We start from the raw sequence: 27,174 nt of genomic DNA on the forward strand, positions 1-27,174 counted from the left end.
ACAATTTCAAGAGGGAGTATTTTAAAGAAACACTTTTGGCAAAGTGATTTGGTAGATTTTATGTGAGATAAGTAGAAGATATGAGGCCACATACCCGTAGAAGTAGCCAGTAACAACAGAATATATACTTTTTAAAAAATAAGCCACAAAGCAAAATCTTTTAGCTTTCTTAGTGAAAATCTGGAATTACTGTCCTCTGCTCTTTTTCAACCCTCAGTGCCACAGATACTAGAGAAGGAACTATTTATATAAATGTATTCTCACCCTTTGTTAGTGGGACTTTTTGATGACGAATCCTACTAGTTTTGTTTTTAATGTCTCAGAGCAAACTCACTCACTGATTCCCTCAGTTGACTATTCCATAATCTAATAAATCACCACATACTCCAAACAAAGGTGTTGTGAGAAGAATCTTCACTGAAGTGGACCAAGTACTCCCCTGGGTTTTTCACCCCATAGAGAGGAAACTTTAGACACTGAGTAGTGATTTTCTTTGTTGAATTTTCATCGCAAAAGCAAAGTCCAGTGGTTTATTTTAATTAAAAAGCTTCTAATATAATTTCTGTTGATTCCACTCGATGCCACCTGCACTTACGGGACTGCCAAGAGCCTCGAATAAAGGGCAGGATATAGTTTTGCTACACAGGAGTAAATCAGGGAATGAATTATGTCATGAGAGTCATAATGCAAGCCCTTGTGTAACTTTACTCCATGGGGGAATTCTGTCGTGCCAACCTGACTGACTTTGGGACTGGCACAATTTACCTCTTGCAGCGCCTCTCCTTCCCGTGTCCCCTGAACACGGAGGGAGCAGCAGATCTGCAGCGGTGCTTTTCCTCCAGGTACAGCTGGGCATTTGAAGCACCCTGAAGAGGAGCGTGGGGGCCTTGGAATTAAGCCCTGGCGATTACCAGCGCACTTCGTTTGCGGGAAAGCATTGAAAAATCAGTGAGACATGGATGTTTGCAAGTGCCAGGCAAGACTTTGTCTAGTGTATTTTCTACTGTGGCAAGATCTCTGCAGGTCATAGGTTTGGCTCAAATGTTGCTTCTGACCTCTCTAATGTGGTTCGCAACTCGGCCACATGACGACCAACTTCTCATTTTTTTCCTTGTTTTCTTGACAGGAACAGAGCGTATTTCAGATTTTTACCCACCCTTTTTTAAGATTAAGCATCGCTGGGCTTTAAACCTGACCTAGTTTGCTGTGATGCTTATACTACTGCCATGCTCTCTACTTTTGGGTTTGCTATTCACACCCCTTTTGGGGTCATTTTCATTTGTCTTCCGATCTTTTTTAGCACTTTGAATCTGTATTTTCAAGACCTTCTCCACACCTCTGATAGGATTCTGTTGTGACTTTAGAAAAATATTGAAGCTGAAACATTTGCTTTAATGCTAGAAGATTTATTTTTTTTAATTATTAAGTAGAGTGAGCCGCTTTAAAAATGCCCGGCGATGTTGGCGATACGGATTTCCAGAAAGTCGCTAATGTTTTTTAGCCTCGTCACCGGCATTTTTGGCGTGCAAGAAGCTAAAAATGAACGTCGGTGACTCTACGTGATTGTCACAGCGGATTCCCAGGAACGCCTCGGCGGAGGGCACAAAACCGGCGCAGCGGCTCCGCCGCCGCTGGGGCGGAGGCGGGGACGGGACCGGGGCCGCGGGGGGCACCGCAAAATACCGCCCAGGTGGCCGTGACTCGTGTCACGGCGGGCCGGGAGACCCCCGCCCCCTCCCGCCCGCTCCCCGGGGCTGCAGGCCCCCGCCACGCCGGCCCTTGTCCCGGTCCCGGTCCCGCCGTGCAGCCGCCAAGAGGGCGGCAGCGGGAGCGGCGGCGGCGGCAGGTGCGGGGCTTCCCCCCTCCCGCCGCCGCGCCGGCTCCCGCGGGCCCGAGCGGGGGCGCGCCGCCGCGGCCGCGGATGCACGCGCTGGCGAGGCGCCAGCGGCATCGGCGCGGGTTGCATCAGACGAGGCGGGTCCGCCGCGGCCCCCGGTGCCGGGCTCCGTCTTCGCCCGGCGCGGCTGAGGCAGGCGGGGGCCCGGCGGCGCTCCGCAAGATGCTGCGGGCACCCCCCCGGCTGCTGCGGGCGTTCTGCACGACGGCCGCGGTGAGTGGTGCGGGGCGGGCAGCGGCGGGACGTGGGCTCCCCGCCGTGCCGTGCCGTGCCGTGCCGTGCCGTGCCGTGCCGTGCCGGGGGTGAGCGGCGGGGGCCGCTCCTCGGCGTGCCGCCCCGGCCGGAGGGCAGCCAGGGCCCGAGCAAGGAGGGGGAAGTGGCGGGAGGGAGCATCAGGGGTGATGCGCGTTGTCTCCGGCGGGGTTTTAGTAAAGCGCGTTACAGGCACGGGGAGGTCGGGAGGGTTCGGGAGGGCGCTGGGTCTGGATGCAGAAGCAGCATCTGTCCCGGCTGGTCTGCGAGCGGGACCGCAGCCATCATCTGGGCGCTGCATCTTGCAGGGATGTGCCTGGAAGCTGCGGGGAACAGGCACCGGCGGTGCTGTGGTCATCCCCGGTAACCGTGTGCCGAGAACAATGTGAGTGTGGCTGTTCGCTGGATTTGCCCTGCGGGAAGCTGAAGGTCGCCTTCTCAGTTAGGAAGGACCGTGCCGGTAGCCGGTGCCCGAGAGAAGCCCCGCGCTTTGGCCTAGAAGAAGTGTTTAGCTTGTGCCCTTCTCGTGGCCAGGTCCTACCTCTGGGGTGGTGGGTTGCTCGGGGTTGGAGCTGATGGCCTAAATTCCTCTGCACCCCATGGTTTAGTTTTTTACAGCTCTGCGCATTTGTTCCAAGCTATTCTTTACGTCCTGTTAAATACAGAGTCTGCAGAACTCCTGCAACTAACGGCTCCCCAAAAGCCTGGCCCGATCCAAATTGCCCAGATGTGTAGGTCTGGCAAGCTGAATGAGGCTGGGAGAAGATTTTTTTTCTTTCCTAAAGACTGTTCTTTGTTTCATGTTTGACTGCTTGGGTTAGCATGAGGACAGCAGTCCTACTGAGGTATCTGCATGGAAGGGATTAGAATGAAGAGATTTAACACAAGCTTTTCGGAAATGCAACCAGCAGCGCCAAAAAATTATAATGAATGACCGAGGAGAACACATTGCCTGTAGATGTGTAGATAGGAGGGGAGTCTCTACGGCAAGTTTCTATTTGGAGGCACTGGGATTTAGTACATATAGGGGGATCCTCAACAGAAATGGAGTTGCAGTACTGCTTTTCAAAGGAGGCATAATTTTACATTCATTTTAAAAAAGATGTAACATTAAAATTTTTCCTAGCTTCACTAAATTCTTACACAAAATAAATAAAATATTGTAATCTTTTTGACAGTAAACTTCATAACCACAGTAGCAGTTGCTAAATGTTAACCTTCAAGAAATTTGATTAGGAGCTTATAACCAGTTGAATGTTAGACACACATGCAAAAGAGGCAGTAACAGAAAATTATTTTTATCTATGGAATAAATATTCTCCTATGGATAGATTTTGTAACATTAGACTCTTCTGAGAGAAGAAACTGCAGCTCTTGGACTTGTATTCCATTTTTAGGAACTAGAACTTGACAAGATAGTTACCAGCATTTGCCAGGCTGCTTCTCTATGCAGTGCTTAATTCTAATTATTAGGTTTTTTTTTTATTAGGTATTTTGGAGGAAAAAAAGAACCAGAATGGAAGCAAACATTAAAATACTGTGTATCTTTTAATGAGCCATTGTAAAATAAATTCCAGTACTGTATCAACAGATGATATGGCCAGAATTTTTAAATAGGGAAGTTAAACTTAAATCTGCACTTTTATATTGAAGCTTTCAGAACAAGTGAAACTTTCAGACAAGTTGAGCATTCAAGATAAGACTGCTTGTACAAGTAGTTCTCAGGTTTTATGCTACTTACCTTTATCTTATTTTCTTCATCCAGATTGTGAGCACTTGAATCAGGGAAACAGAATTAATATTAATCTGTTTCATAATATAAGCAAACTAGAAGGTTAAAGAAGAAATTAAACGTCCAGACAATGAAAACAACAGAATTACAGTAGCATGAACACCAACTTCTAAATTCTTATCTTTTGGTAGTGCTGTCATAATAACTACATTATCCTATGACTACTAAAGTAGTAAAAGACAGGCCAGATCTATCTAAGCCACCAGAGCTGCATTGTTTGCCATAACTAGGAACTGGGTCATCTTGCAAAAGTACAGCAAAAAATCCACTACATGATGATTAAGTTTCCCGTGCATCTGTTGATGGGTGTTGTATGTCCATGGTCAGCCAGGCAACTGCAAAAGAAATCTAATATAGCCTCTTAACATCACTGACAGAAACAATAAAAAGTGTAATCTTTGTATGTGTTCGTGATAATGATTCAGTGTCCATCTAGCACATTATTCAACGACAAGGCTGCTTTACTGTTCTTTAATGAGCTTCCTTTCTACAGCTTCTTGATGAATGCTAGTGATAGTATGCTGGCCAAAATAGGCCATTTCCATAAGAAAGAAAACACCAAACTTTGATTTCTGAGTAATCTTATAGAACTTTCCGTTTTAATTGGGTGTTACGTCCACATTAAATTCTTTGGAAAGGATTTCCCACTTTACCAGGTCTAACTCTTCTTATGTAAAAAACTTTGAGAATTCCCAGAATAATACACAGCTGGCTATAAGATCTTGTGCAATTGCTCAACTGCCATTTTTCAAATAAGACAAAAAATGAAGGATTTAATTTGTGGTCTGATTATGTAAGCCCTTCCACATATGGGATTTCTTTTTTTTTTTTTTCTTTTTTTACTCAGTAGAAATCCTGGGCATGGCTGTCTTGTGGGTTTGGCTCCTGCTTTCTACTGGTGACAGTGTACGTGTTAATGCGCAACAAGCAAATTGCCATGTCTAAGCCAGATGTTACTAGAAATCATGCAATACACATGTACCGTTAATTGGAGAAGTAATTCAGGAATCACTGGTCATAGGACAACTACCAGATCCATCCTGCCATTGAAATCAGTCTCCATTTGAGTAACCTATAAGTGTGAGACAGCAGAGCTGATTTGCTACCAGGCTAATCTTTTTGTACACTACAATGAAGAAATTGGACTTAGCCAATTTGCAATCTTATAATATTTGCCAGTTTTATTCTTTTGTTCCTTTGGAGTCTGTGTTCTCTGTTGACTTCTCATCATTTGTTGACTCAGTTCTACAACTAGCACAAATTAAGCACATGTAGCTTTACTGAAACTATGTTGATTTACAGCAACTCATGATTTGGAACTGAAACTGGTATGCAGCTCCATGTAATACAAGAATCAGATTTATTGATAGGGAAATATGAACTAAAGTTTAGGAATAGAGGATGCATATGTTAGTAATACTTGGTGAGTAACTGGAGAAAAAGTAGCTCTTAAAGTGGTGATAAGTTTGGACTGAAAATTACAAGAAGTATCAGAGAAGCGACAGAGTACAGCAGTGAGTAAAAGTACTTTAAAATGGAGGTTGGATAAATTTACAAAAGCAATCATACGACATGATTGCTTGTGATGGCAGAGGACTGGATTTGCTAGCTAAGGACATCTCTTCCAGTCTTGTGTTCTTACTGAGAGATGTTAACAAAAGGACGACAATAGAATAAGTAACTCATCTGGACTATCTGCAATGTTTCTTCAATGTACTAGTTGGGCTACCACTGTAAGTTAGCACTGTAGAGAAATCAGTGGATTACATACCATGCCAAACATATTCAGTGATCCAGCAGGTTAATCTTTCTCCAACTTGGCTGCAATAGTTAAAATAATTAAGTGATTCGGAAAGTCTGATGATTAGTTTTTATAATGCAGCAACATTTCTGCTGTAAAAGCAAAGGTATCAGTCATAAAGCATTGGTAATGAGACCTACCGGCATCCACTGGGCCTTGCTAGACAAAGACTGCAGGGGTAAGTTGTGCTCATTGTAATTCAGAACAAGGTCTTGTTTCTATCAAGAACAAAATAGCGGACATATTTTAGGCATTACTGCCAACAGTGCAGCATTGGTTAGGAATATGACCATCACCGGTCTCACAGACTTTTTTGCCAGTCAGCTGTAACAATCTGATTTTGCAAGAGCCTGAGTTATGACCGCCTTTGCATCTTACCACTTATTCCTACTGCAGTTGCACTAGTGCTGACTAATGCTGTAATACAGGGACAGTTTTACTATGCAGTTTCAATCTGAGGGAAAATACTGTCTCTGGACAAATAGTTATTTCCTATTGTTTTGTATCAAAAATAAAAAGCACGCTTCAATATTCCTCTAATGGAACCTACCATGTCATAACTCCCTTTTCTGAGGCTAGCTGAACCACTAAAATGTAGTTTGAAAACAGCAAAATACACCCATAATATTTCAGCTGTGAAATGAATTGCAATGAACTGGATTGTGGTTTCGAGTAACCTGTTTTTCAGGACACTTCTGTTTGTTATAGAGTTTGTCACATGATCTGATGGGCAGTCCAGGCCCTTTGGTATCCAATCAATAACCCACTTAGTCAAGGTATCCTCATGTCCCAGCCACCGTAAGAAAGGGAAAAGAGGAGGGAGGAGAAAGTGCCAACATTCAGAACAAATGCCAGTGGTTAAGATATTCAAACAGTGCTTTGATTCCTCTTTACCGTTCTGAGCTTATGGCATCCAATGAGTCATTAAAAAAAATGGAAGTCAAAGTCCAGTTGGAAAAGATGAAGTTAAGAATAAAGGTGGGGAATATGTAGATGTATTTTCTACCTTTCATTCAGGCCTCCTAAGAGGAGGGTTCTTTAATGGCTTCAGTCTAGGAATAGTTTCTGCTAGATTCAGCTTTGGGGAAGGTAAGTTTTCTATTTATTCTGTCTGGACCTTTTCTTCATAACCAGGTCTGCTAGTCCACTTGTTTTTCAAAGGTTTCCAGTTTTCAGTTTCCAGAAGCTGATGAAAACTGCAAAGGCACTGCTTATAAGAACAGTTCCACCCTTCTGCCAGTGCTTGTATGCCCATTTCTGCTCCCCCACTGAACCTGCAGTAGGACTTGTGGCAGTGCAATGAACTAGGTTACTGAATAGATCCGGTTAAGAATAAGCTGCATTTTGTCAGGTCAGTGCCTCCCTACCTCAGTACCCTAATCCAGGTCTTGCAGCTACAGGAATTCCAGGTCTTGCAGCTACAGGAATACCAGTTCTGGGATAAAGGATGTGTTAGAGACAAAGGACTGGAGGTAGGGTGGGAGAGGAGCGCAACTGTCCCTTAAATCTAAAGGGACTCTGAAGGAATTAGTAGTTTTCTCAGGGTGCCAGCACTTGAATAACATAGCAGTACATGATATCCTGCTATCGTAGTGCTGTGATTATAACTATCCTAAAAAGAAAAAGTTGGGGCAGTTCTTGGCACCTACTTGGTCTGAAGAAGCTTAAAACCACATGTCCAGTGTACTGGAATGCAAACACAGCAGGCAGTGGAAGTCTAACAAAGGAACCTTGCAGTATTGTATTTACCTGCAGGACGATGAAATGGATGATCATTACCTTTAACTTGGCAGGAACAATTCAAGCTTGTCCTCTTTAGCCTATACATGTTAACAACGAATAATATGCTGCCATTTAATTATAGGGATTTAGAGGGCATGTTCCAGGCACCTAAGTTATGCCTAGAAAAAGTGTTTTATGTATCTGTTTCAAAAAACGTGTTTTCATTTCTTATATTAGTTCTGACTACGAATAAGGTCATGCAGCCTGTTATGCCTTTTGCAACAAGCAGTGGGTCTGTCTAATGAAAATACTGGGGAAGCAATCTAAACATCAGTGACAATATCAGATGATACTTTAATGTTAAGTGTGTTCTCTCTGAATTGCACATGTCTGTCCTTAATCTCAAAAGATTATTATCCCTTCAAAGGTAATTGGGCTAAAAAGACTATTCCATTTTAAATTGAAATGAACATTGATCAAGAAGGAGCAAGAGAGAAATGTAAGCAACAACGTATTTTCTTTGCATCCTAGAACATGGCTTGTTTTAATTCTTTTTACCAGGCTTATCAACATAAGCTAAAGCTAGCCCTTATAGGTCAAAGTATTTTTGGACAAGAAGTTTATAACAAGCTGAGAAAAGAGGGCCATAAAGTCGTGGGAGTATTCACAGTGCCTGACAAGAATGGACAAGCTGATCCTTTGGGTGAGTGTATCCTTAATCCAGATGTTAAAATTACAGGCATACATAACTAACTTGCCTTTTTGTGAGAAGGTGATATCTATATGGGAATGACTTGCATATATTGCCTTTATTAGATGGGATTCAGGACAGGAACTATGCTTTAACAAACAAGTCCTAGAACTGGTTTAGCCTTATTGGTTAGTTAGTGTTTAAAAGTTATTTCTAACCATACAGGGCCCTACATTATGATATTTAAAAAATAAATTAATCCAGGTACCTTATTGGAACATACATCCTAGAGGTAATCATCCTGAAGTAGACCTGTATCTTGAAGCAAATAGCTGCTGTACTCAAGCACAAACGTCTGTCACCTGTTTTGTTGTGCTCTCTGGGACACTCAAGGCATGAAGCCAAGGCAGTTTATCCCTGGCTTCATGCCCTTCCTGACAAGCCTGCATGCAGCAGTGTACCTGCAGAGCCTATTTCTCTTTCATCTGCTCTATGGAAACCCCATTGAAAAGGGTAGAGGGGGATCTGCTCTCCCTTTTCCCATTGCCAAGATGCATAAGGATTTTCTAGACTTCCTAAAGAGAGAGTTGTTGCCTGACAGGGATTCAGAATTGTACTCATACAGCAGAACCCAGTGTGACAAAGAAGCAACTTTGAAATCATCTGAATTGTAACTTTTTTTTTTTCCCCAGTGGCACAAAAATAGTGAGTTAATATGACTGTGAATAGAAGTGCCAGAATGGAATATACCTTTATGGATAATCAGAAATTAAAACTACATTCCATGAGTTGTCTTAAGTTTTTTGGGTTTTATTTTTGGTCAGGTCCTGACATGTTTTTACAGAATTCTTATGAGGGAAGAAACAAATATAAATTTTTCTTACTGGGGCTGTGGCACTCCCAAACGAGCATATAGTTCTCAAGTTTATTATATTTTGTAACTCTACCTCATTAAAAGATTTAATCCCACTTTGGAAGAATTAGAGGAGGCAACTATTAGCTTAGAAAAAGGCAATTCAACTATCCAGCTCTGGAAGCATACCATGATACTTGGTTACATTATATAAACTATTGTTGTACAGTTCTTACACTAGCAGATGTAACTAAGCAAAATTTCCACTGATTTCAATCACATATTTATTTTAACCAAACCATATAATTATTTGATTGCTCTCCTAATGAAAAAAATGTATTAGATACTTTGTTGCTTTTTACTTCCAGATGACTCAAACAGCTTAAGTCTCAAGTGAAATTTGCTTATTTTCCTATATCCTCAGACAGCTAGAATTTTTATTTCTAAAAGCAATTGCAGTACACACTAACTTCCATGGAATGATATTTAAGTAAGTATTTACTTAATACCTAGGTTAACAGGCTAAAGATACTTCAGGTCAAACTCAAGATCCAATTTCAAAAGTGAAAAAAAGAAAGGAAAGTACAAATATGTGTTTAAAAATATAAAGTAAATTAGGTGAATTTTCCAGACCTCTTCTTGTTTTCCCTTTTCTTCCTATTGCACATGCAACTCAACAGATGTAGAGTTTGACTTCACTGTCCTACTCTGTGATGAGTTATTAAGCAGTTCCACAACAGAATTTATTAAACACCTAAAAAGTCTCTCTGCAGTTAGAGCAGTTGTTTTTTCTCACCTTTGAGCCTAATTTTGGTTGTAGCTGTGTGCCTCTCAGATAAATGGAAGCATATGCAGCAGGCATCAGTAAACAGAATTTTGAAGAAATTACTGAAAGCCTCTAGCATCTGTAATTATTTGTACCACTTGGCAAAACGCTGCTGACTTGAGTGAATCTTAGTTGTATGTGGTCATATTCACATACAAATTGCTGATGTGGAAAATTAAGTTCTGCTGAAACAAACCTGTTGCAGGCAAATGTAATGACCAGACAGGAAATTAAGTGTCGCTGTTAGACAGTCAATAGCATCCATCATTCTTTTCTGCTTTCACTGGTACTTATTAGCCAAGTCATAAGGGTGAGCTTAAAGTTGAGAATGACATAAGCTGCAGGAGTGAAAATCAAAGACAGAATTAATAAAATATATCCAAGCACGAAGGTTTTTAAACAACATACAGAACAGTACAAAGGGCACTCTGAAATCATATACTTGATGATCTGCTTGAATTGTCATGCAATATCTCTCTGATTTCAAGTTTGAATTTTTAATATAAAATGTGAATTAAAAAAGAAAATTGTTCTTGCCCCTCAGCACTGGCAGCGGAGAAGGACGGCACTCCTGTTTTTAAGTTTCCCAGATGGAGAGCTAAAGGCAAGCCTATCCAGGAAGTAGTTGCAGCCTACAAATCAGTTGGAGCAGAGCTAAATGTCCTTCCGTTCTGTACACAGTTCATCCCCATGGATGTTATCGACTGCCCAAAACATGGGTCAATTATTTACCATCCATCCATCCTACCACGCCACCGAGGAGCTTCTGCAATCAACTGGTAAGTTCTGTTCATCAGAACTACGTGTATGTCACGTTAGGCTCTTGGTCTGTACCCGTTACTCGTGTAAATGCTAGCACAGTCCTGTTGAATTGCAACTGCCCTGAAGGAACTTCTCTGAAGCAGCTGAGTATTTGGTTCATGAACTGCACTTCATACCTAAGATTCATTATGATTTCCAGTGCAAGTGCAGCTGTTATTCTGGGAAGATCAGTGATGTGATCTGTACATTCATACAATTTACACAGACAAATCGACAATCTGTACATCTTATAGGCAGGACATTGCCCTCCTAGCTTGTCCCCCACAAACACTACGTCACTGTCACGCCAGAGCTTGATGCAGAACCTAAGATTTCACAGAAGGGAGAAGAGAATCTACAAGAATAAAACCTTGTCTTACTGTCTTCCTAAGCAACGCATAGCTAGATTCAAAATGTTACTGTGAAAGGACTACACCGCAATGATGACCAGACTCAGACGTAGCATTCTTGTGACAGCAGAAATGCCATTATCACAGTGTTTAAATTCAATAAGAAATTGTCTAAATATGAAGAAATAATTTTAAAAGAATCTTACAAGCAGCACGATGATTATCTAAAGACACAAATGTTGTAGATTCAACGTAAAGGCATATTTTGGTTTTTTTGTTTGTTGTTTTTTTTTTTTAATCCTTAATGGAAAAAATGCTAAGCTGAAGTACGTAAACAGGGGAGTAAATAAGACTATTAGACACATAAGGAAATCCTTCCAAAAGTGGCAGTTGTATCCAAGTGAGTAAAATAAAAAAGAGCATGAACTCTGGCAAATTAGATGTAAAATGAGAATGAGGCAGTCCAGGAAAGAAATAGAGAACCAGCATTTAAAGGCATAAAACTGAGTAATAACCATTTTCTCAAATGCATTCAAGGTGGGAGGTATATAGGGCGATATAGATGTTTGATATAAAAAAGATGCTTATCAAAGAGAACACCATGGTAGGAAGTCAGTATTGGTGTTCAGGATGGAGGAGCTTAAGATGTTACTACCATACAGCCCTAATAAATCAGAACAATTCTCCTGAGCTGAACTGTGAGTAGAAGAGATTTTAGATAAACTGATGAATGAATAAAAATCTCTTCTCAGGACCAGGGGACCTTCAAGCAAAGGTTCCACAGGTTTCTGTTCCTTCAAATTGTATTGATGCAGGAGACTGGAAAACAGCAAGAGCAATACCAGTTTTAAACCAGCTCAGAGGAAAAGCCAGGAAACTATAGACCAGTCACTCTGATTTCAATCTGTAATAAAGAATACACTTTCTACACAAATGGGTAAATGTGATAATGTGAAAGTGAGTTTAAGAAAATGGGTGGTCAAATTCAAAGTTAAAAAATATATGATAATGTACATAAGGGGGAAAAACCCCTAACTACATGTAAGCAGCAATAAAATTTAAGTTAGTTGTTGTTACTCAGAAGAGACCATGGAAGGATCTGGAGTGTATCCCAATGGTGTATCACCAAGTCATGCCATGTTTTGCATATTCCTTCTGTAAGCACCTGCTCCTGGCCTTCACAGGTAAAGGCTCTAGGACCTTTAAATTAAGCTAGGATTTAGCCTTGGCTGACCATTCTCATGTTTCACCCTCACACCCCTTGCTCTCATCTTCTTGCATCTGTTGTGGCTACAACCCAGGTACTGATCAGACCCTTCCCCCCTGCCCCTGCCCCAGTATGACCAAGAAAGCATGTGGGAATTAGGCATGGCTAAAGGGGCACGAGGCATAAACAAGGGTCCTGGGCCTCTGAGGGCTCCTTGCTTCCACCTTTTACAGCCTTTTCCAGCTGCTGCAAGTTTATTATCAGCAGCTGTCTGTGGAGGTTGCTAGTGGGGAGAGGAAGGGCATAGAGTAGTTCTCATCCTGTCACCTATTCAGTATCAGGGACATTTGCCTGTGGTACCTTCTCCTCCAGCCATGCAGAAGACATACATTTCTCACCAGGATGCTCTTTCCGCATTTGCACATAATATAAAATAGAAGAGATGCTGCTTAAATGTTGAAAGATATGATATGGGTAGCCAAACTTCTGTAAGCTTTCGCTTTTGTGAACCTGCCAACTTCCCCAGTTGTCTTGAGAGTTTGTCCCTCATTCTGCACAAATGTGTACTTTACTGCTTTCCATAATGTAGCTTTCAGTGCTTACAGTTAAGTGCTTACAATTTTTCACGTGTGTAAGCCAGATCTCAGATGATCCTATTACAACATGGACTGCCAAGGGAATACTTACGTGACATTTGTCTTACAGAAAATGGCATTGGTTTTTGCAGGCAGAAGAATAGTTAAAAGTGTGTAAGAAAGATATATAGATATATATATCTACATTTCTGGCTGGTCCCTTAAACATACTTCTGTTTGATTATACATCATTCTGAGCCACATGCAGCTCCAAAGGAGAACTGGAAATCTAAGTGGCTGAAGTTCCTCGCAGATCCTGAGCTGATGTAAATTGGCATAGATCTATTGCAAGCAGTGCTATGTTCATTCACGGCAGCTGAGAATCTGGCTGGATATAAATTCCCTTAACAACTTTTCCTCAAGCAGTTGCATATCCACCATTTTCCACTCTGGGTTTAGCTTTTCTTCAGCTGTGGGACAACTGCACTTCCCTTGCTGACCTACAGATAAGTTGCAAGGCTTAGCTGAACACAGTAAACTGTGAATTATTTAGATAATATGCTGTCTAGATGCTTCCATCTTTCAAATTATGTCATAACTATTGCACACCTTTTGCTCTGTGTGTCTTACCACTAATAATACTTTAAAAATAATTATCACAATGAACTGTTTGAAAGACACCCTGGATTCATTTGCAGCATTTCTGATGTCACTTTGTGAAAACCACACAGCAACAGTATCAAAACTGATCTTCTGACTATGGTATAAGCAATGAAACTAGTATTAAAGATGGTTATGATTTTCTTTTCTATCTACCTAAAGCAAATGAATGTGTAACAAATGGGTTGATATCCCTGACTGCTTTCATACTGCCTCTATTTACTGTAAGGGTTTTTATTTATTTATTTATTTTTATGTCCAGGACTTTAATTCAAGGAGATAAGAAAGCAGGATTTACTATTTTTTGGGCTGATGATGGCTTGGACACTGGACCAATACTTCTGCAGCGAGAATGTGATGTTGGCCAAAATGATACTGTGGATGACCTGTATAACCGGTTTCTCTTCCCAGAAGGAATAAAGGCTATGGTATGTTTAGCTGTACTAAATATCAACATTTTAAAAGGAAAAGCATCTGCTGGAGCTTGAAAGTAAAGCAAATACAGACAAGATGCATACATTTGGAAAGACAGAACTTGTGGTGCTCAGCTGAATCCTAGACTTCAGTGGAGCTGTGCTGCTTCACGACAGCTGAGGAGATGGCCTCAGGATATTTGTTGCTGGCAGCGGACAGAGCATATCCTGTTTCCACAGAAGGCAAGACGTTGGATATGTCTGGAATGTAGCTCTTTCCACAATTTTCTTAAATGGTTGCATAAGGTGAATTTTTTTACAGGTTTAGAGAGAACAGAAAGTTAGGGGTGAGGCTGAAAAGAAGAATGGGGATCATGTTTTAAATTCAGAGCCCTGGTGGATTGGCTTTGGATTTTGTATGCCTGTCCTTTTTCGTTTTGTTTTAAAATGAAGACAAGAAAATACATAAAAAATACTCAGCATGGTTCATTAGAGAATTTTTTTCTTTCTCCGTTTAAATGCAGAGAAATAACTTTTTGCAGAAGGAAAAAGGAAAGAGTTGAATACAGTCATACAGAGCAACATTCTGGTCCTGCAGAATTTAGGCAGCTGCTATATGTTTGGTGACTAGGCACGCCCATCAAATTTCTGGGGCTATTTCTTTTGTCAAAGAAGTTTAAGCATATATGTGTGTTAATCAGTGCAGCATTGGTCCCCTAGATTTTGCAAATCCTAGGTTTTGGAAATAAACCTGTTCCCCTTGTGGTAGAAAGTCTTTTGCTGTCATTCATCAGTATGACTGAAGAAAAAAGGTGAACCAAGCTAACATTAAATCTACTACTTTTTCACTTAGGTAGAAGCTGTACATCTAATTGCTGAGGGTAAGGCCCCTCGTATACCTCAGCCTAAAGAAGGGGCAACGTATGAAGGGATCCAGAAAAAGGAGAACGCAGAGGTAATGTTAAATAACACTGTGTTTTGTGCATAGCACTAGAAGAGTTGTTACTAACTCAGGTTACAATAGTAGTGATATCAAGGTAACATGAATTTTACCTCAGAGGTTTCCCCACCTCTTATTCCTGGGATAACTCCAAGGATGCGCGTAGTGGAGCCTCAGGTTAAGTCCATATCCCCTTTCAGCAGTTACACATATTTAGAAATTTGATTTCCTACTTGGGATCATCTACACACAACTAGATGGCAGCTGCACCTTCAGTGGATTCTTCATATGTTACCATACTTTTAAATGGAGATAGCTCTGTCAGTTTACCAACAGTCCATACTAAATTCTCTACCAGAAATAGATTTGATGTTAGGAAAGGCAAGTGTTGGCACCTTTCCTGTTGGCACCAGGAAAAAAAAATATAGGTCATATAAACAAACCACTGAGAAAAAAAATATTTAAACACCCATATAAGAATTTTATTATATAAGCACCCCCACTCCCTTAGGTGGATCTTCTTTGTGGTTGAGAAGGCCACCATAAAATGATTGTGAATGCTGCCTGTAATTACTCCTTCTCCTTTTTCAGACCAGTGCAAATGTTTAAAAAAAAAAAAGTAAAAGTAAAAATTATTTCAACAATTTCAGTTAGTTGTCCATGGTGAATGTAGTCCTTTCCACCTGAAATATTGTAGGTGATGCTTTTTATCGCATTTCAATTCCCAACTTACCTTAGAAACAAATAGGTTTGCCTAAGGATATTTTCATTCATCCCTTTAATGTAATATATAAGGAGCTTCCTTGGAGTGAGCTAGCTTAATCTCTTCGCTGTAAAACTGTTCTTGCTGGCTTATGACTTGCTTCTAAATATTCTTTGTGCTTAAACTAAGAAGGATGCTGGCTACCTGAGTTTTGTTATTTAATAGTTATTCTGATACTTTCCTTAATTCATTTTGTACATATACTCACAATACTGCAAAGATAAAGGAATCAATTTTCACTGGTGTTACATATTAAATATACATGACATTCTTAACAAAACATTATTTCCATTTTCCTCAAAGTCTTGCAGGAATTACAAGTTGTAGTAGAGATTCCATTTATGAAACCATTTATAAAGGCTTAGTAAATGATTAGGAAGTATTTTAATAAAAGCTTGTAGGTTTACTGAAGAACTTAGGATCCAAGCAATAGATAGATCATTTTCAGCAGAAGGTGATACCCCAGATGTACATTTATTTATATTTATACTCTGCTTATTACGTTTGTTAATCATGATATTAATTTTTTATGAATGAATACCTAGTAGCAAGAGTTATATTTTCATTATATTAGTGTGAGAAGGAGAATCTGAAAAGATATAGGCTGTACAGAACACAGAATTGCCATGAGCATCCCATTAGATAGGTCTCTGAAGATCAGTCACCCAGAGATCACTGGTAGCCCTTTATTAGACCAGACCCTTTCTGTGTTCTTAAATAAATGAATGGTTGAAAGAGAAGAAAGGAGAATTTATAATTCTTTTATTGGAAAACATTACTAACTTGATTTATAAGTAAACAGAGAAGAATTAACTAGCATGTCTTGATTTCCTAGATCTCCTGGGACCAACCTGCAGCAGCTTTGCACAATTGGATTCGAGGGCATGATAAAGTGCCTGGAGCATGGGCAACGATAGGTGGCCAGGTATGCTCTGAAAACCAGAAGAATATTCTTTTTTTTCTATACCCTCTTTTTGACCTTTTTTTAATTATAAAACAGAAGGTGTCTGCATACAGGTGAATACAAGTGAGAGTTACGTTGGAGCAGCTCTCATTTGTTGACTGTGTGTTTTGTATATGTCTAGAACAGGCACCTAAACAAATGTACAGAACACAGTATTTAAGATTTTTTTTTAATGATATAGCAGTATCTGAAAAAAAAAGACTGGGCATGGTACAAAGCAATAAGCAAGAAGGGTAGAACCAGACTATGTCAGTCGTTTTGGGAAGTCGGCATGCATAACAGTATAATGCAGCCCATGCTGTACGGTGGGCAACATCACAGAGTTAACAGCAAAATGAAACACTGTGAGTTACTGAAGTAACAAAGGAGGTTTCATTATAAAGAGATTTGGGCCTAGATCATTTGCAGAAATAAATATATCTCATTTTATCCAAAACCAACTACTTTCTTTCAATGTATTAAAAGTACTATACATTTGATCCACATTGTACTTGCACAAAATATTTCAAAAATCACATTATCTTTCCTGGCTCTGACGTCCAGATTTTGTTACTGAACTGTTAGCCACCTGCTGGTAGGCTGCTCCAAAAAGTCTGGTTCTGCCCTAACGTCCAGGAACTGTTGCTGATTTGAGAGCCCAGAAAAACCAGAAGAGCCCAAGAGGGAGGCAGTGTTCAGCATTGCCAGCCTGGGAGCAGAGCAGGACTCCACCAGTCCTGGTCAGGCTTCTGCTGGTCTCTCACTTTGGGCACGCACTGACAAAGGCTGCTTCCCTGTCTGCGCTGGTTCCAGCATGCGCGTTGCTACAGCTAAGCAGCTTTGCAGGTTAAGGCAGCTTACAAAGTTTTACGTGTCCTGGGTTGTAAAGATACAGAAATAATGTAACATGTTTTCCACGTGTAGGTACTTATATTTTATTTATATTGTATTAAAGCTTCAGAACAGTATCATTTCATTATTAGAGTTGTAGACCATGTTTAGAATCTGTGCACTTTTAATTCCATTTATTTTTAGGTCGTTACTTTTTATGGGTCTTCATTACTTGATGCTTCAGTGCCTGCTGGACAAGAGCTGGCAATAAAAGGTGCTTCAAGACCTGGACTTGTAACCAAGAATGGTCTAGTCATTTTTGGTAATGATGGGAAGATGGTAAGTGCTCACCCCAGCAAACATGAGCATGAATGGAATAACTTTAGCAAGAAGTGCAAGTAGTATGGAATTGTCAGGCTATACAAACCCAGCTGCTAATGACACACAGCTAATTCACCTGGAGTTTATCAATCCTCTACAATCCTATAGAGACGACATTCATGTTTTGCTTCTCACTCAATCCATATTAATTTCCAATATGGATTAAAATGTACAAATACTAGGAGAGAATCTGAAAGACAGGTAGGAGCAGCATGTGTTAAATTACATGCATTATAGCAGCTTTCTTGCATAGTTTTATCTTACTATTTCAATAACCATATTAATGCCTAAAAGCTCTTCACACAAGGCTGTATTGCCTCCCAGATAACTTAAAATCATATCCTCTCATTTTTCAGGTACAAGTGAGAAATCTGCAGTTTGAGGATGGAAAAATGATCCCTGCATCTAAATACTTCTCTGCTGATGAAACAACTGCCTTGGAACTTACAGAAGAGGAGAAAAAGATGGCAGAAGATATTAGGGTAATTCAATAAACTGCTTTAGTAGGATATTACTTCAGACAAAAGCATTACATACTTCTTATTATAGCCAAGGCATATCTTTTACTTAGCCATGCAATTTATTTTTTGATAAAATGTACTCAAAGAGCATGGGTTTGAATCTTGAGTTATTGACATTAATTCAGGTGGAATTTGGAATTCACTAGAGCACTTACATGTCACTTTAGAAAGTTTTCTTTCATCTACAAGTGGTACAAAGACAGTGACTGCAGGGTCAGTTATGGTTAAATATTTATGAATGATAAAGGTGGGAGTGAGGAAAACCAAATGGACCTTCGCCTCACAACAGCGAGGTTTTCAACACTGACAGGCGTGGGCAGTTCTGAAATCCATTCTTCACTGTGGTGTTACTCACTGGGATGTGCTCACAGTGGTCCTGTTGGGCAAGTCCAGGGAGGCTTAGAACAGGAGTCTGGAAGAGGAAAGCAGCAATTTTCTCCCTGTACCTGCGTGCGCTGTCTCTCTCCTGCCACAACCACACACAAGGGGCTAGGTGGCAGAGGGATGCAGCCATGGGGCAGCTGGAGCAGAAAGCTCTCACAGCCAGAGAGGCAATTTGCTGCCCTCTCATGTAATCAGTCCCTCTGTAGTGAGTGACAGGGCTTAGCTGAAAGCCACATTTGTCATTAAAGTTTTGTGCCAGAGCAAGTGAATCACAGATGTCTTCCCTTGTGCTAATTCTGCTCAGGGTCAGTAACTTTTGGCACAGGTCAAGCAGCTTGATGCACTAATAATTTAAACTGCTGCTTCAAGATTACCTTGAATCTACTTGCCACCAACCTAAAAGCTGCCTGGAGCTGTTGACTGACTGAGACAATAGCAAAAAGAAATATAAACTCTTCAGTTCATGACACTGCCAGCTAACTATGAAACCTAATTATAATTCATTGAAATATTATGTTACCAGTTATTTCACTATGCATGCTAACAGAAATCTCTCTCTCATGCATGCAGTTTAAACTACTTCTCAGCTCTTCCCAGGTGCCAGAAGCGCCATCAATCCAGTCACAAAGTGCTTCAGGCTGTCCTTGCCTCTGCTGACGACGTATTCCATAATGCATTGGGAAGTCATTATTTGGAGGATAAAGATCTTTAAAAAATGGGCCTGAAAATTATTAGCATTTTATCATTCAGGTTTTTTGCCTGATTAATTGAAATTATCATGGACAAAATAATATTTTTGATAAGCTAATTATGCTGAAGAATTGTTGGCTAACATCAGGTCTCTAGAGAGTTCGAGTCCCTCTTAAAATAATTTTCTGGTTTAGAATCCTTTGAAATAATACATATTGTAGGCACAGGTACCATAGAAAATATGGTTTGGTAAACAATTCTTGCAATCAGAGGATAGTTCATTATTGCATTCATTATTTCATTCATTATTTTTATGTATTACTAGGCTATTTGGAAGGGAATTTTGAGCAATGTTGGTGTAATTGAGGATTCCACAGACTTCTTCAAATCTGGAGCATCCTCTATGCATGTTGTCAGGTAAAAAATATCCAAACTATCAAAATTTTGAAGCCAAAGTTAATGGAAACAAAGTTGTCATGGTGCTTTTAAATCAGGGTTGATCAATTAGTGCTAAAAAAATGTCCCCCTATATTTTCCAATACTCTAACTATTCCCTTTCCTACATTTGACGATATAGTACAATTCTGCTCCCAAAGTTAGGAGATATTGACATGACCCTGCTCTTTCTATTGAAGGAAAATTCCCCTTAACTTCAGGAACATCAGCCACATGGAGAAGCATGGTGATGCTCAAACCTGTCTTCATGCAGTGACAGGTATCTCAGGACCAGGGGGCTAACTGGGAAGCTGAGCAAAGAACTCCCCAGAGGGAAAGAGATGCCTTTCGCAGAAAAAATTGAGCCTGTGCTTACAAGTGCACTGAGTTCATGCTGTGTTGGGCCATCTCAACTACCTTCTTTTTGCAACACACATATCCCAGACCATAATATAAGACCAGCATTTCAGGCGTATTTTTTAAACAAACTGATTATTGTCCTTATTACGTAGCAGTCTCATAGAGCTCTGAATGTCCTCCATGTATTGGTCAGAGTAGCCCCATATACTGTTTTATCAATCAATATATGCTATTTGTCATTTATTTCCAAAAGTTTACCTAAAAGTATTCCAGAATTGACATTTTCTTTTCCATAACACCCCCAATTAAACCAACAGGTTTCAGTAAAATGCACAACTTCTATGCCACTGTTGTCACAGAAACACACTCACATATTCACATACATACAAACTGGTGCCCAGTTTTGATCCCTTTTGAGCCTCTTCGTTCAGGCTCAGATATTCAGTTATCTGAATAATTCTTTCATTTGTAATTTCTTCATAATCTTTAGAATGCTAGAAGAGATCAAACAGAAATATAGTGGACTTCAATTGCAGAATGAAGATGTGTATATGGCCACTAAGTTTGCAGACTTTATTCAAATGGCTGTCAGAAAATTCAGAGGAGAAGACAAAGAAGAAGAGTTAGTAATTGATTACGTAAGACCTTTTATTTTGCCTTTATTCCTTATTTTGCTTTCTTGCTTTTTGGGAGAGGGTAGACAATGCATTTTATTTGACTGCTTGATGCAGTAGGAAAAGCAAACAAATGTTTGGTCATACAAACTCTTCTTTGTGACTTTTTTTTTTTCATCTTTTATATATTTGCATTTTGGGATTGAAGTGTATATGTAATGTCATTTAAAGTGTACCAGAAACCAGGAGATGAAGAAGCTGAGGTAGAGTAGATCACACACGGGCAGATATTCCTACCTCCGTTGCACTCTCCTGCCAGTGTGCTTCAGTCAGAAAGGTTCTAGACCTTCTGCTTTCCTGAGGCAAAGAGTGCTAGATTTTTCTCCTAAAAGTCTATTGAAAAACTTTCTGTGAAAGGAGGATTGCATGGGTTTTTTTAAGTCATTAAACAAGTCAGGATTTCTTGAGTTTGGGAATTGTGCATTTGATTGAAGTCCACAAGGACCAGCCTTAACTGGGGTTTAGTATTGACTTGAACATAGAGATCCAATGATAAAAAATACAGAAATCTGCTTAACTATCTCCAAGTACGGTCATTGGTGTTCCGGGAGAATATCCATTTCATTCAGGAAGAATATGCCATTTCATTTTCCTCTTTTGTCCACTTCTAGCAGCCATATATACAGTGTAGAATGTGGCTGGATGTCGGCTGTAGATACAAAAAGCTTGTTAAGCTACATAAAAATCTGTTATTAAAAGTTTAAATTAATTTGTTGTTTGTTTCACTCTTAGGTTTCAAAAAATGTGAACAACATGACTGTGAATATGCCATACCAGTGTTTCATAAATGGGCAGTTTATAAATGCCGATGATGGAAAAACATATGACACTATAAATCCAGCAGATGGATCAGTGAGTAATTTCTAAATATGATCAATACCATTTTATTTCAATTTCTTTGCGTAGTAAAAAATCTAAACCACTAACTGAATATTGCCAATTTCAAAACCATACAGTACACATTAAACAATCCCTAGAAATAATTTGAAATTTCAGTTTACTTCTCAGTCTGTATATTTTACAGTTTGGGCCTTTCAGTCAAGCTGCACATTGAAAATAATGTACTTCCTCTTCAACTATTATGTCATTTTCCATACCCAGCCATGTTTTACCTTTATTTCATTCTTATTTAGCTTTGCAAACAAAAATTGCTACAGTTCAGTTGCTAAGTAAGAATTTCTTTTAAGATATTTTATATATTTCCTGTCAGTCATAATCTTCAGTTTTTATTTTACTGTTTTTACAAATCTGATGTTTTAGGACAAATGTAACTTTAAAATGTCCATTTAAATTCCCAGTAAGAAAAATGACTCTTCAATAGGAAAGTATATACAGTTGCACTTGCACTTCAGTCCTGAACTACTGCATCTTGGTTGAGCAACTCATAACTATGAATTATAAATAAGAGTAGTGATTCTGATACACATGTAATTGCTACTTAATTCTGGACTAAATAAATTCTGCTGAAACCAATGCCACAAATTTCACTATCATCAGAAGTCAGACTCTGGTACTTTTCCTGAAATTCAATATGGAACTGAATAAAAGTCATAACAATTCTTTGTTAGAAATTACAATGTGTGTATTTATAGAATACAACCATCATAAAATCCTACGTGTATGTGGTGCCTTATGGTAACAGAAGCTCCATTCCTAAGAAATAGCACACACAGGAGTAATTTTGATATATTTGGATATTAGATCATAATGCTACATATAAAGACTTTCAACTTTCGTAATCTCACATTGATTTTACATCTGGAATGAGAGAGTGAAATCAAGTAGCACGATGCACCTCAATGCGAAGAAGATAGATCTAGGAATCGGAGTCCCTGCAGTGTCCTCCACATTCTGCCATCTCAACTGTTTCTGAACTCCATGCAGCCTGACTCACCCATGCCAACGGCTGGGGTTGAGGATATTAAGTAATTGCCTATACCCAGTCAAGAAGTTTAGGAGGAAGGAGTAACACTCTGCATCGTAGCATTTTATTCTGAGCTAACACAATGCTACCTTTGAACAGGTAATAGCCAGTGTATCTTCTGCTTCACTGGCTGATGTTGACAAGGCAGTGGCAGCAGCAAAGGAGGCGTTTGAAAATGGTGAATGGGGAAGAATGAATGCAAGGGAAAGAGGGCGACTCATGTACAGGTATGTGAAAGGCAGCTTGTGTTTGTTTTGTTTTCTTAAATTTTATTGTTTTGTTCCTCTGAAGAATTGTTGTGTACATTTTCTGAATATCATGGATATTCATAATCCCACTGTCAGAGGAACCAGGCTAGCCACCTTTTCGTCCCCTAATTTACTTCAGTGTACTGGCCTTGGGTCTTAGCTGGCTAGCCTTTCTTCTCACAGAGAAAAATCTTGTGATGTCTCACTGCTACCATTTTTTCCAAAATTATTTATGAATGGGAACAAAGAATTTGAGGAAAATGTCTTTTAAATACTTGATGGTTTCATTTAATCTATATGCTTTTTGTTGCAAGGATTGAAAATTCCCTTGTAAAGTCCAAATCCTTCTGTATAAATGAGGCTAAGTTTTACAGGCAGAGCCTACCTAGGTTAGGTAGGCAGAGACTTCTGACCTTGCTAAGAATGCCTGCATATGTGCTCCATACAGTAAACATACAGCCACATTGCCACTAATTTTGAAATACACTGTAACTGATGATACATTTTCCAGGATCATATCCCAGCATACTTCTCACCTAGATAAAGACCCACTCTAGGAGATGTGATATGGTCTGTTGTGGAAAAATTGTCCTGTGTAGAAACATTCTGAATCCCACATTTATCTGAGACCCTTGCAGCTCAGTATTTCTTATTTGTATCTGTTTCACTGTGTCAACCCTAGGTAATGCCTGGTTCTTTTTTTGGCTGTGGTGTTATTGTTTCAGAAGATAAACAGAGGTGTGAATGCTCACATTGCTTACGCACCGAGTGAATGGTATTTTAGTGGTAGTTTCTGACCCTTGAAGGGCAAGAGGTGGTTTTGGAAGGATGATGACGCTAGCTATTCATTGTAAGGGTGGTACTGGAGGCAGCTAATAAAAGCCCAATTACTACGGAATCTTTGTATGCAGCGTGATGCTTCTGGTACCTTACAGCAAGCGCAGAGAGACACTGTCTTGCAGACTCGGGATGACTGGAAGCTCCAGAGCTGCCCTATAATGAAAGCCTCTTTTGTGGAGATACATGAAGAGTTTTCACTGCTTTTTCTTTTCCAGGACGTAAAAATGAGTAAGTAGAGTAAAGATGAGTAAAGCAGCAGATTGCTACTCCTGGTTGCCACAGGTCCACATTTAGTTAATGTGATGATGGAAAATCAATCAACACAGAGGAGGAGGTGTACTAGGCAAATTCTGTTCCTACTTAGTAGGCAGAGAGCTTAGTTACTGTACTTGACATAGCAGCTGGCTTCAGAGAAGTTAGGATCTTGAATAGAGCTGAAAATTTTGCTGCAAGGAACTCATGAAGCAGTAGGTCCTGTGTATCAAGCACCTTTCTTCTGCAGGGTGTAGTCTGCAGGCTCATCGACATTACTATTGGATGTCCTGGCCAAGTAAACTGTGCTGAGGAGACTGCATACTTATCTATAGGGAAGAGAAGGAATTTTTTTCACCTTCAAAAAATGTAATCTTCAATAGAGTGTGCCCATAACTGCTGCTACATTAAGGCTTTATTATGCTGTGCCAGGAGGCTAGCCCTGGACACCAGAACAGACAGCAGAAGAAGGATCGGTTACATGGTGAGCAGCTGCAGGATGGTAGCAGGCCATGTATTTGGATGGCAAGACATTCTGGCAGTTTGGTTGGGTGCAGGGTGGGTCACTGCCCTTCCTTTTATTGTTGCACACTGCTCTCTGCATAACTTCTGTGAGGATTTGGAAACTAAAGATCCAGCTGATTCAGAGGTTTGGAATATGCAACTAGAAGATGCTCCTGCCCTCATAAGGCTCGGCTTAGCCTAGCAAGACAGTAAGGAGTAGGGAACCTGTTGCATGTCTATGCTCTGGCAGCTAGGGAAGAGGTGCATAGGGAAATACAATGCTGCACTTGGGAAATGTGGGTCTGTGTCTGCTGTAGTGTATGTGGTAGATCATTTGTTACCACATTAATATAGCTGTAATTTTTACTTTGTTTAATGCCTTGGATGTAAATTCCCCTCCCTTCTTTTAACACACCCATATGAACCAAGTAGATGTAATTAGAAATAAAAAAGTATTAAAAAATGCTGTGTTTTGCAAGACAGTGCAGCCATCTTAGCAAAAGAGGATGAAAGCAAAACTGAAAAATCTGCATGTCTCATAAAGTATGTGACCAGGCCTTTGTAAAAGGCCTGCAGGACTATAAAAAAAAGTTGAGTAATCTTCACAACAAAAAATGGGCGAGTCAGAACTCATACTAAAATTAAATATGGTCAATTGCTTAAATTTTTCACAAGTGTGCACAGATTCAAAGCATGTACAAATGTGGGTTTAATTTGTATTAGGAACATAGATCCTAATATGGATTAGGAACATGAGAGCCCAAGTTACCTCTGTCCTGAAAAGAAACTTTTAGTGTCTCACAACTACGGCTCTGTGTTTTACACTTGAAAGATTTGCAAGTGTAACTATGTTTGGCATATGAAACATGTAAGTCCCCTACACTGCATAAATTATTAATTGATTAAACTCTTCCCTGCTTAGGCTACTGGCTCTCTAGCATATCTATACCAGAGTGTTCATGTTGCAAACCATCCCCAGTATGAATGAAGTATCTCTCTGGTCCACCTGAATTCGAACAAGGCCCCTTTCCCCTGGTCTCTGTTCAAACTAGAGTTTCTAAGTGCTGAGCCAGAGGGCAGGTTTGTACCACTGAAGCCCCTAGCTCTGCTGCTTTGTCCTAAGGAATCATTAATAGAAGATATTAAGTGTGCACTAAACTGAATTTTCTCCTTTGCCCCTGGCATGCCGTATCCATTCTTTTACACACTACGCTGGTGCCCTGACCTGTAACTGGATCTCCCAGATACAGTTCAAACAAGCATTAAAGAGCATTTTTAACATGTCTCTGCAAATGCTTTACATGGGCAGAATTTACATATTGGAAAAATAGGTTTCACACCCACTTTTAAATACTTTTCTAAATCTAACTTCTAAATTCAAAATAATTGATCTAAATTAAATTTAAATACATCTAAAATGCACTTGGTTACGCTCTTAAAATCACATAGGAGCATTGATTATACATCTGAGTACCAAAACATAGACAGAAGCTTAAGAAAACCATTGATGCATCTGTTTCACTGCCATGTGAGAGATTAAGACCTGAATGTAAAAATTCATTCATGCAAACAGACCTTTCTGCCTGAGCAGGTGACCACTAAGATTACAAGAGCTCCCCATAACTAAAGGTATCAGTCTGTGCAGATGCATTTTTGAGACACTCTGATAGCTGCTATTAAATTCAATAATAATTACCAGTCTTACACCTCATTGTGTTGCTTAATAAACCTAACAGATGGAGAACTTGAGGCCCAAGAAGACTATGGGCCAGATTTTCAAATGTACCAAGGCATATAATACTCAATTTGCATGACAGGTCAGGAGCTCAGTCTTTGAACATCTGGGTGCTTTCGAAGCTTCTAACACTTAAGTATTTTAATCCAAGTTCAGGCAATACAAAACAGCATTATGAAGCTAGGTTTCCCAAATCTTAAGCTAGGACTCTGAGTACCCCTTCTTGGTACTTTTGATTACTTGACATTTCTGATGTTATTGTGTATTTGCTTTTGACTTACTGGTCTGATTTTCTATAATTGGCTCCCGTAGTACAATAGAAAAAGAGTACAGATTTTCTAACTATTATTTTATTTACAAAACCATAATTGAACAATCAGGTAAGTTTTCGCTGTTCATGTCTTCATCCAGTGCCTACTACAGCCAATGTGAAGGCATCTGCAGACTTTAACAGGCAATTGTTCAAGCTCTTACTGATATTAATGAGCAGTGGCTCCAGCGCTCCACCTCCAAAATCAGTGGGAATGCAATTTTAATTACAGTCCTTTGCCATACCAAATATCATTTTAGGCTGTCAATGGTTAGGTGTCACTTCTCTTTGATGCATATTTATAATGTTTTTATTAAAGACTTGCAGACCTAATGGAAGAGCATCAAGAAGAGTTAGCGACAATAGAGTCTATCGACTCAGGAGCTGTCTACACTTTAGCTTTGAAGACCCATGTTGGAATGTCTGTGCAGACATTCAGGTACTTCGCTGGATGGTGTGACAAAATTCAGGCAAGTGAATATGTAAAGGAAATAATCAATGGCAGTGCTTCTCTACACTTTTTTTTCCCAACACAGTGCCAAAAAATAACGTTAGCAAAAGTAATAAAGAAATAAAAAAATAAACCTAAATTAGAAATT

The 27,174-nt window shown here is 39.8% G+C and overlaps 1 protein-coding gene across 1 annotated transcript in view; it reads left to right on the forward strand.

Moving 5' to 3' along the window:
• The first annotated feature begins 1,906 nt into the window (after positions 1-1,906).
• Positions 1,907-27,174, forward strand: part of ALDH1L2 (aldehyde dehydrogenase 1 family member L2) — a 35,571-nt gene continuing 10,303 nt past the window's right edge. The window contains exons 1-13 of the mRNA XM_064455994.1: positions 1,907-2,110; positions 8,026-8,167; positions 10,379-10,613; positions 13,690-13,855; positions 14,694-14,795; positions 16,379-16,468; positions 17,522-17,656; positions 18,055-18,180; positions 19,619-19,710; positions 20,579-20,726; positions 21,495-21,614; positions 22,786-22,913; positions 26,895-27,045. Of these exons, the coding sequence (XP_064312064.1) occupies positions 1,922-2,110; positions 8,026-8,167; positions 10,379-10,613; positions 13,690-13,855; positions 14,694-14,795; positions 16,379-16,468; positions 17,522-17,656; positions 18,055-18,180; positions 19,619-19,710; positions 20,579-20,726; positions 21,495-21,614; positions 22,786-22,913; positions 26,895-27,045 (1,824 nt within the window). The 5' untranslated portion in view covers positions 1,907-1,921. The remainder of the gene's footprint in view (positions 2,111-8,025; positions 8,168-10,378; positions 10,614-13,689; positions 13,856-14,693; positions 14,796-16,378; positions 16,469-17,521; positions 17,657-18,054; positions 18,181-19,618; positions 19,711-20,578; positions 20,727-21,494; positions 21,615-22,785; positions 22,914-26,894; positions 27,046-27,174) is intronic.

This window comes from Phalacrocorax carbo, chromosome 1 (assembly GCF_963921805.1).
Source record: "Phalacrocorax carbo chromosome 1, bPhaCar2.1, whole genome shotgun sequence".
NCBI lineage: Eukaryota > Metazoa > Chordata > Aves > Suliformes > Phalacrocoracidae > Phalacrocorax > Phalacrocorax carbo.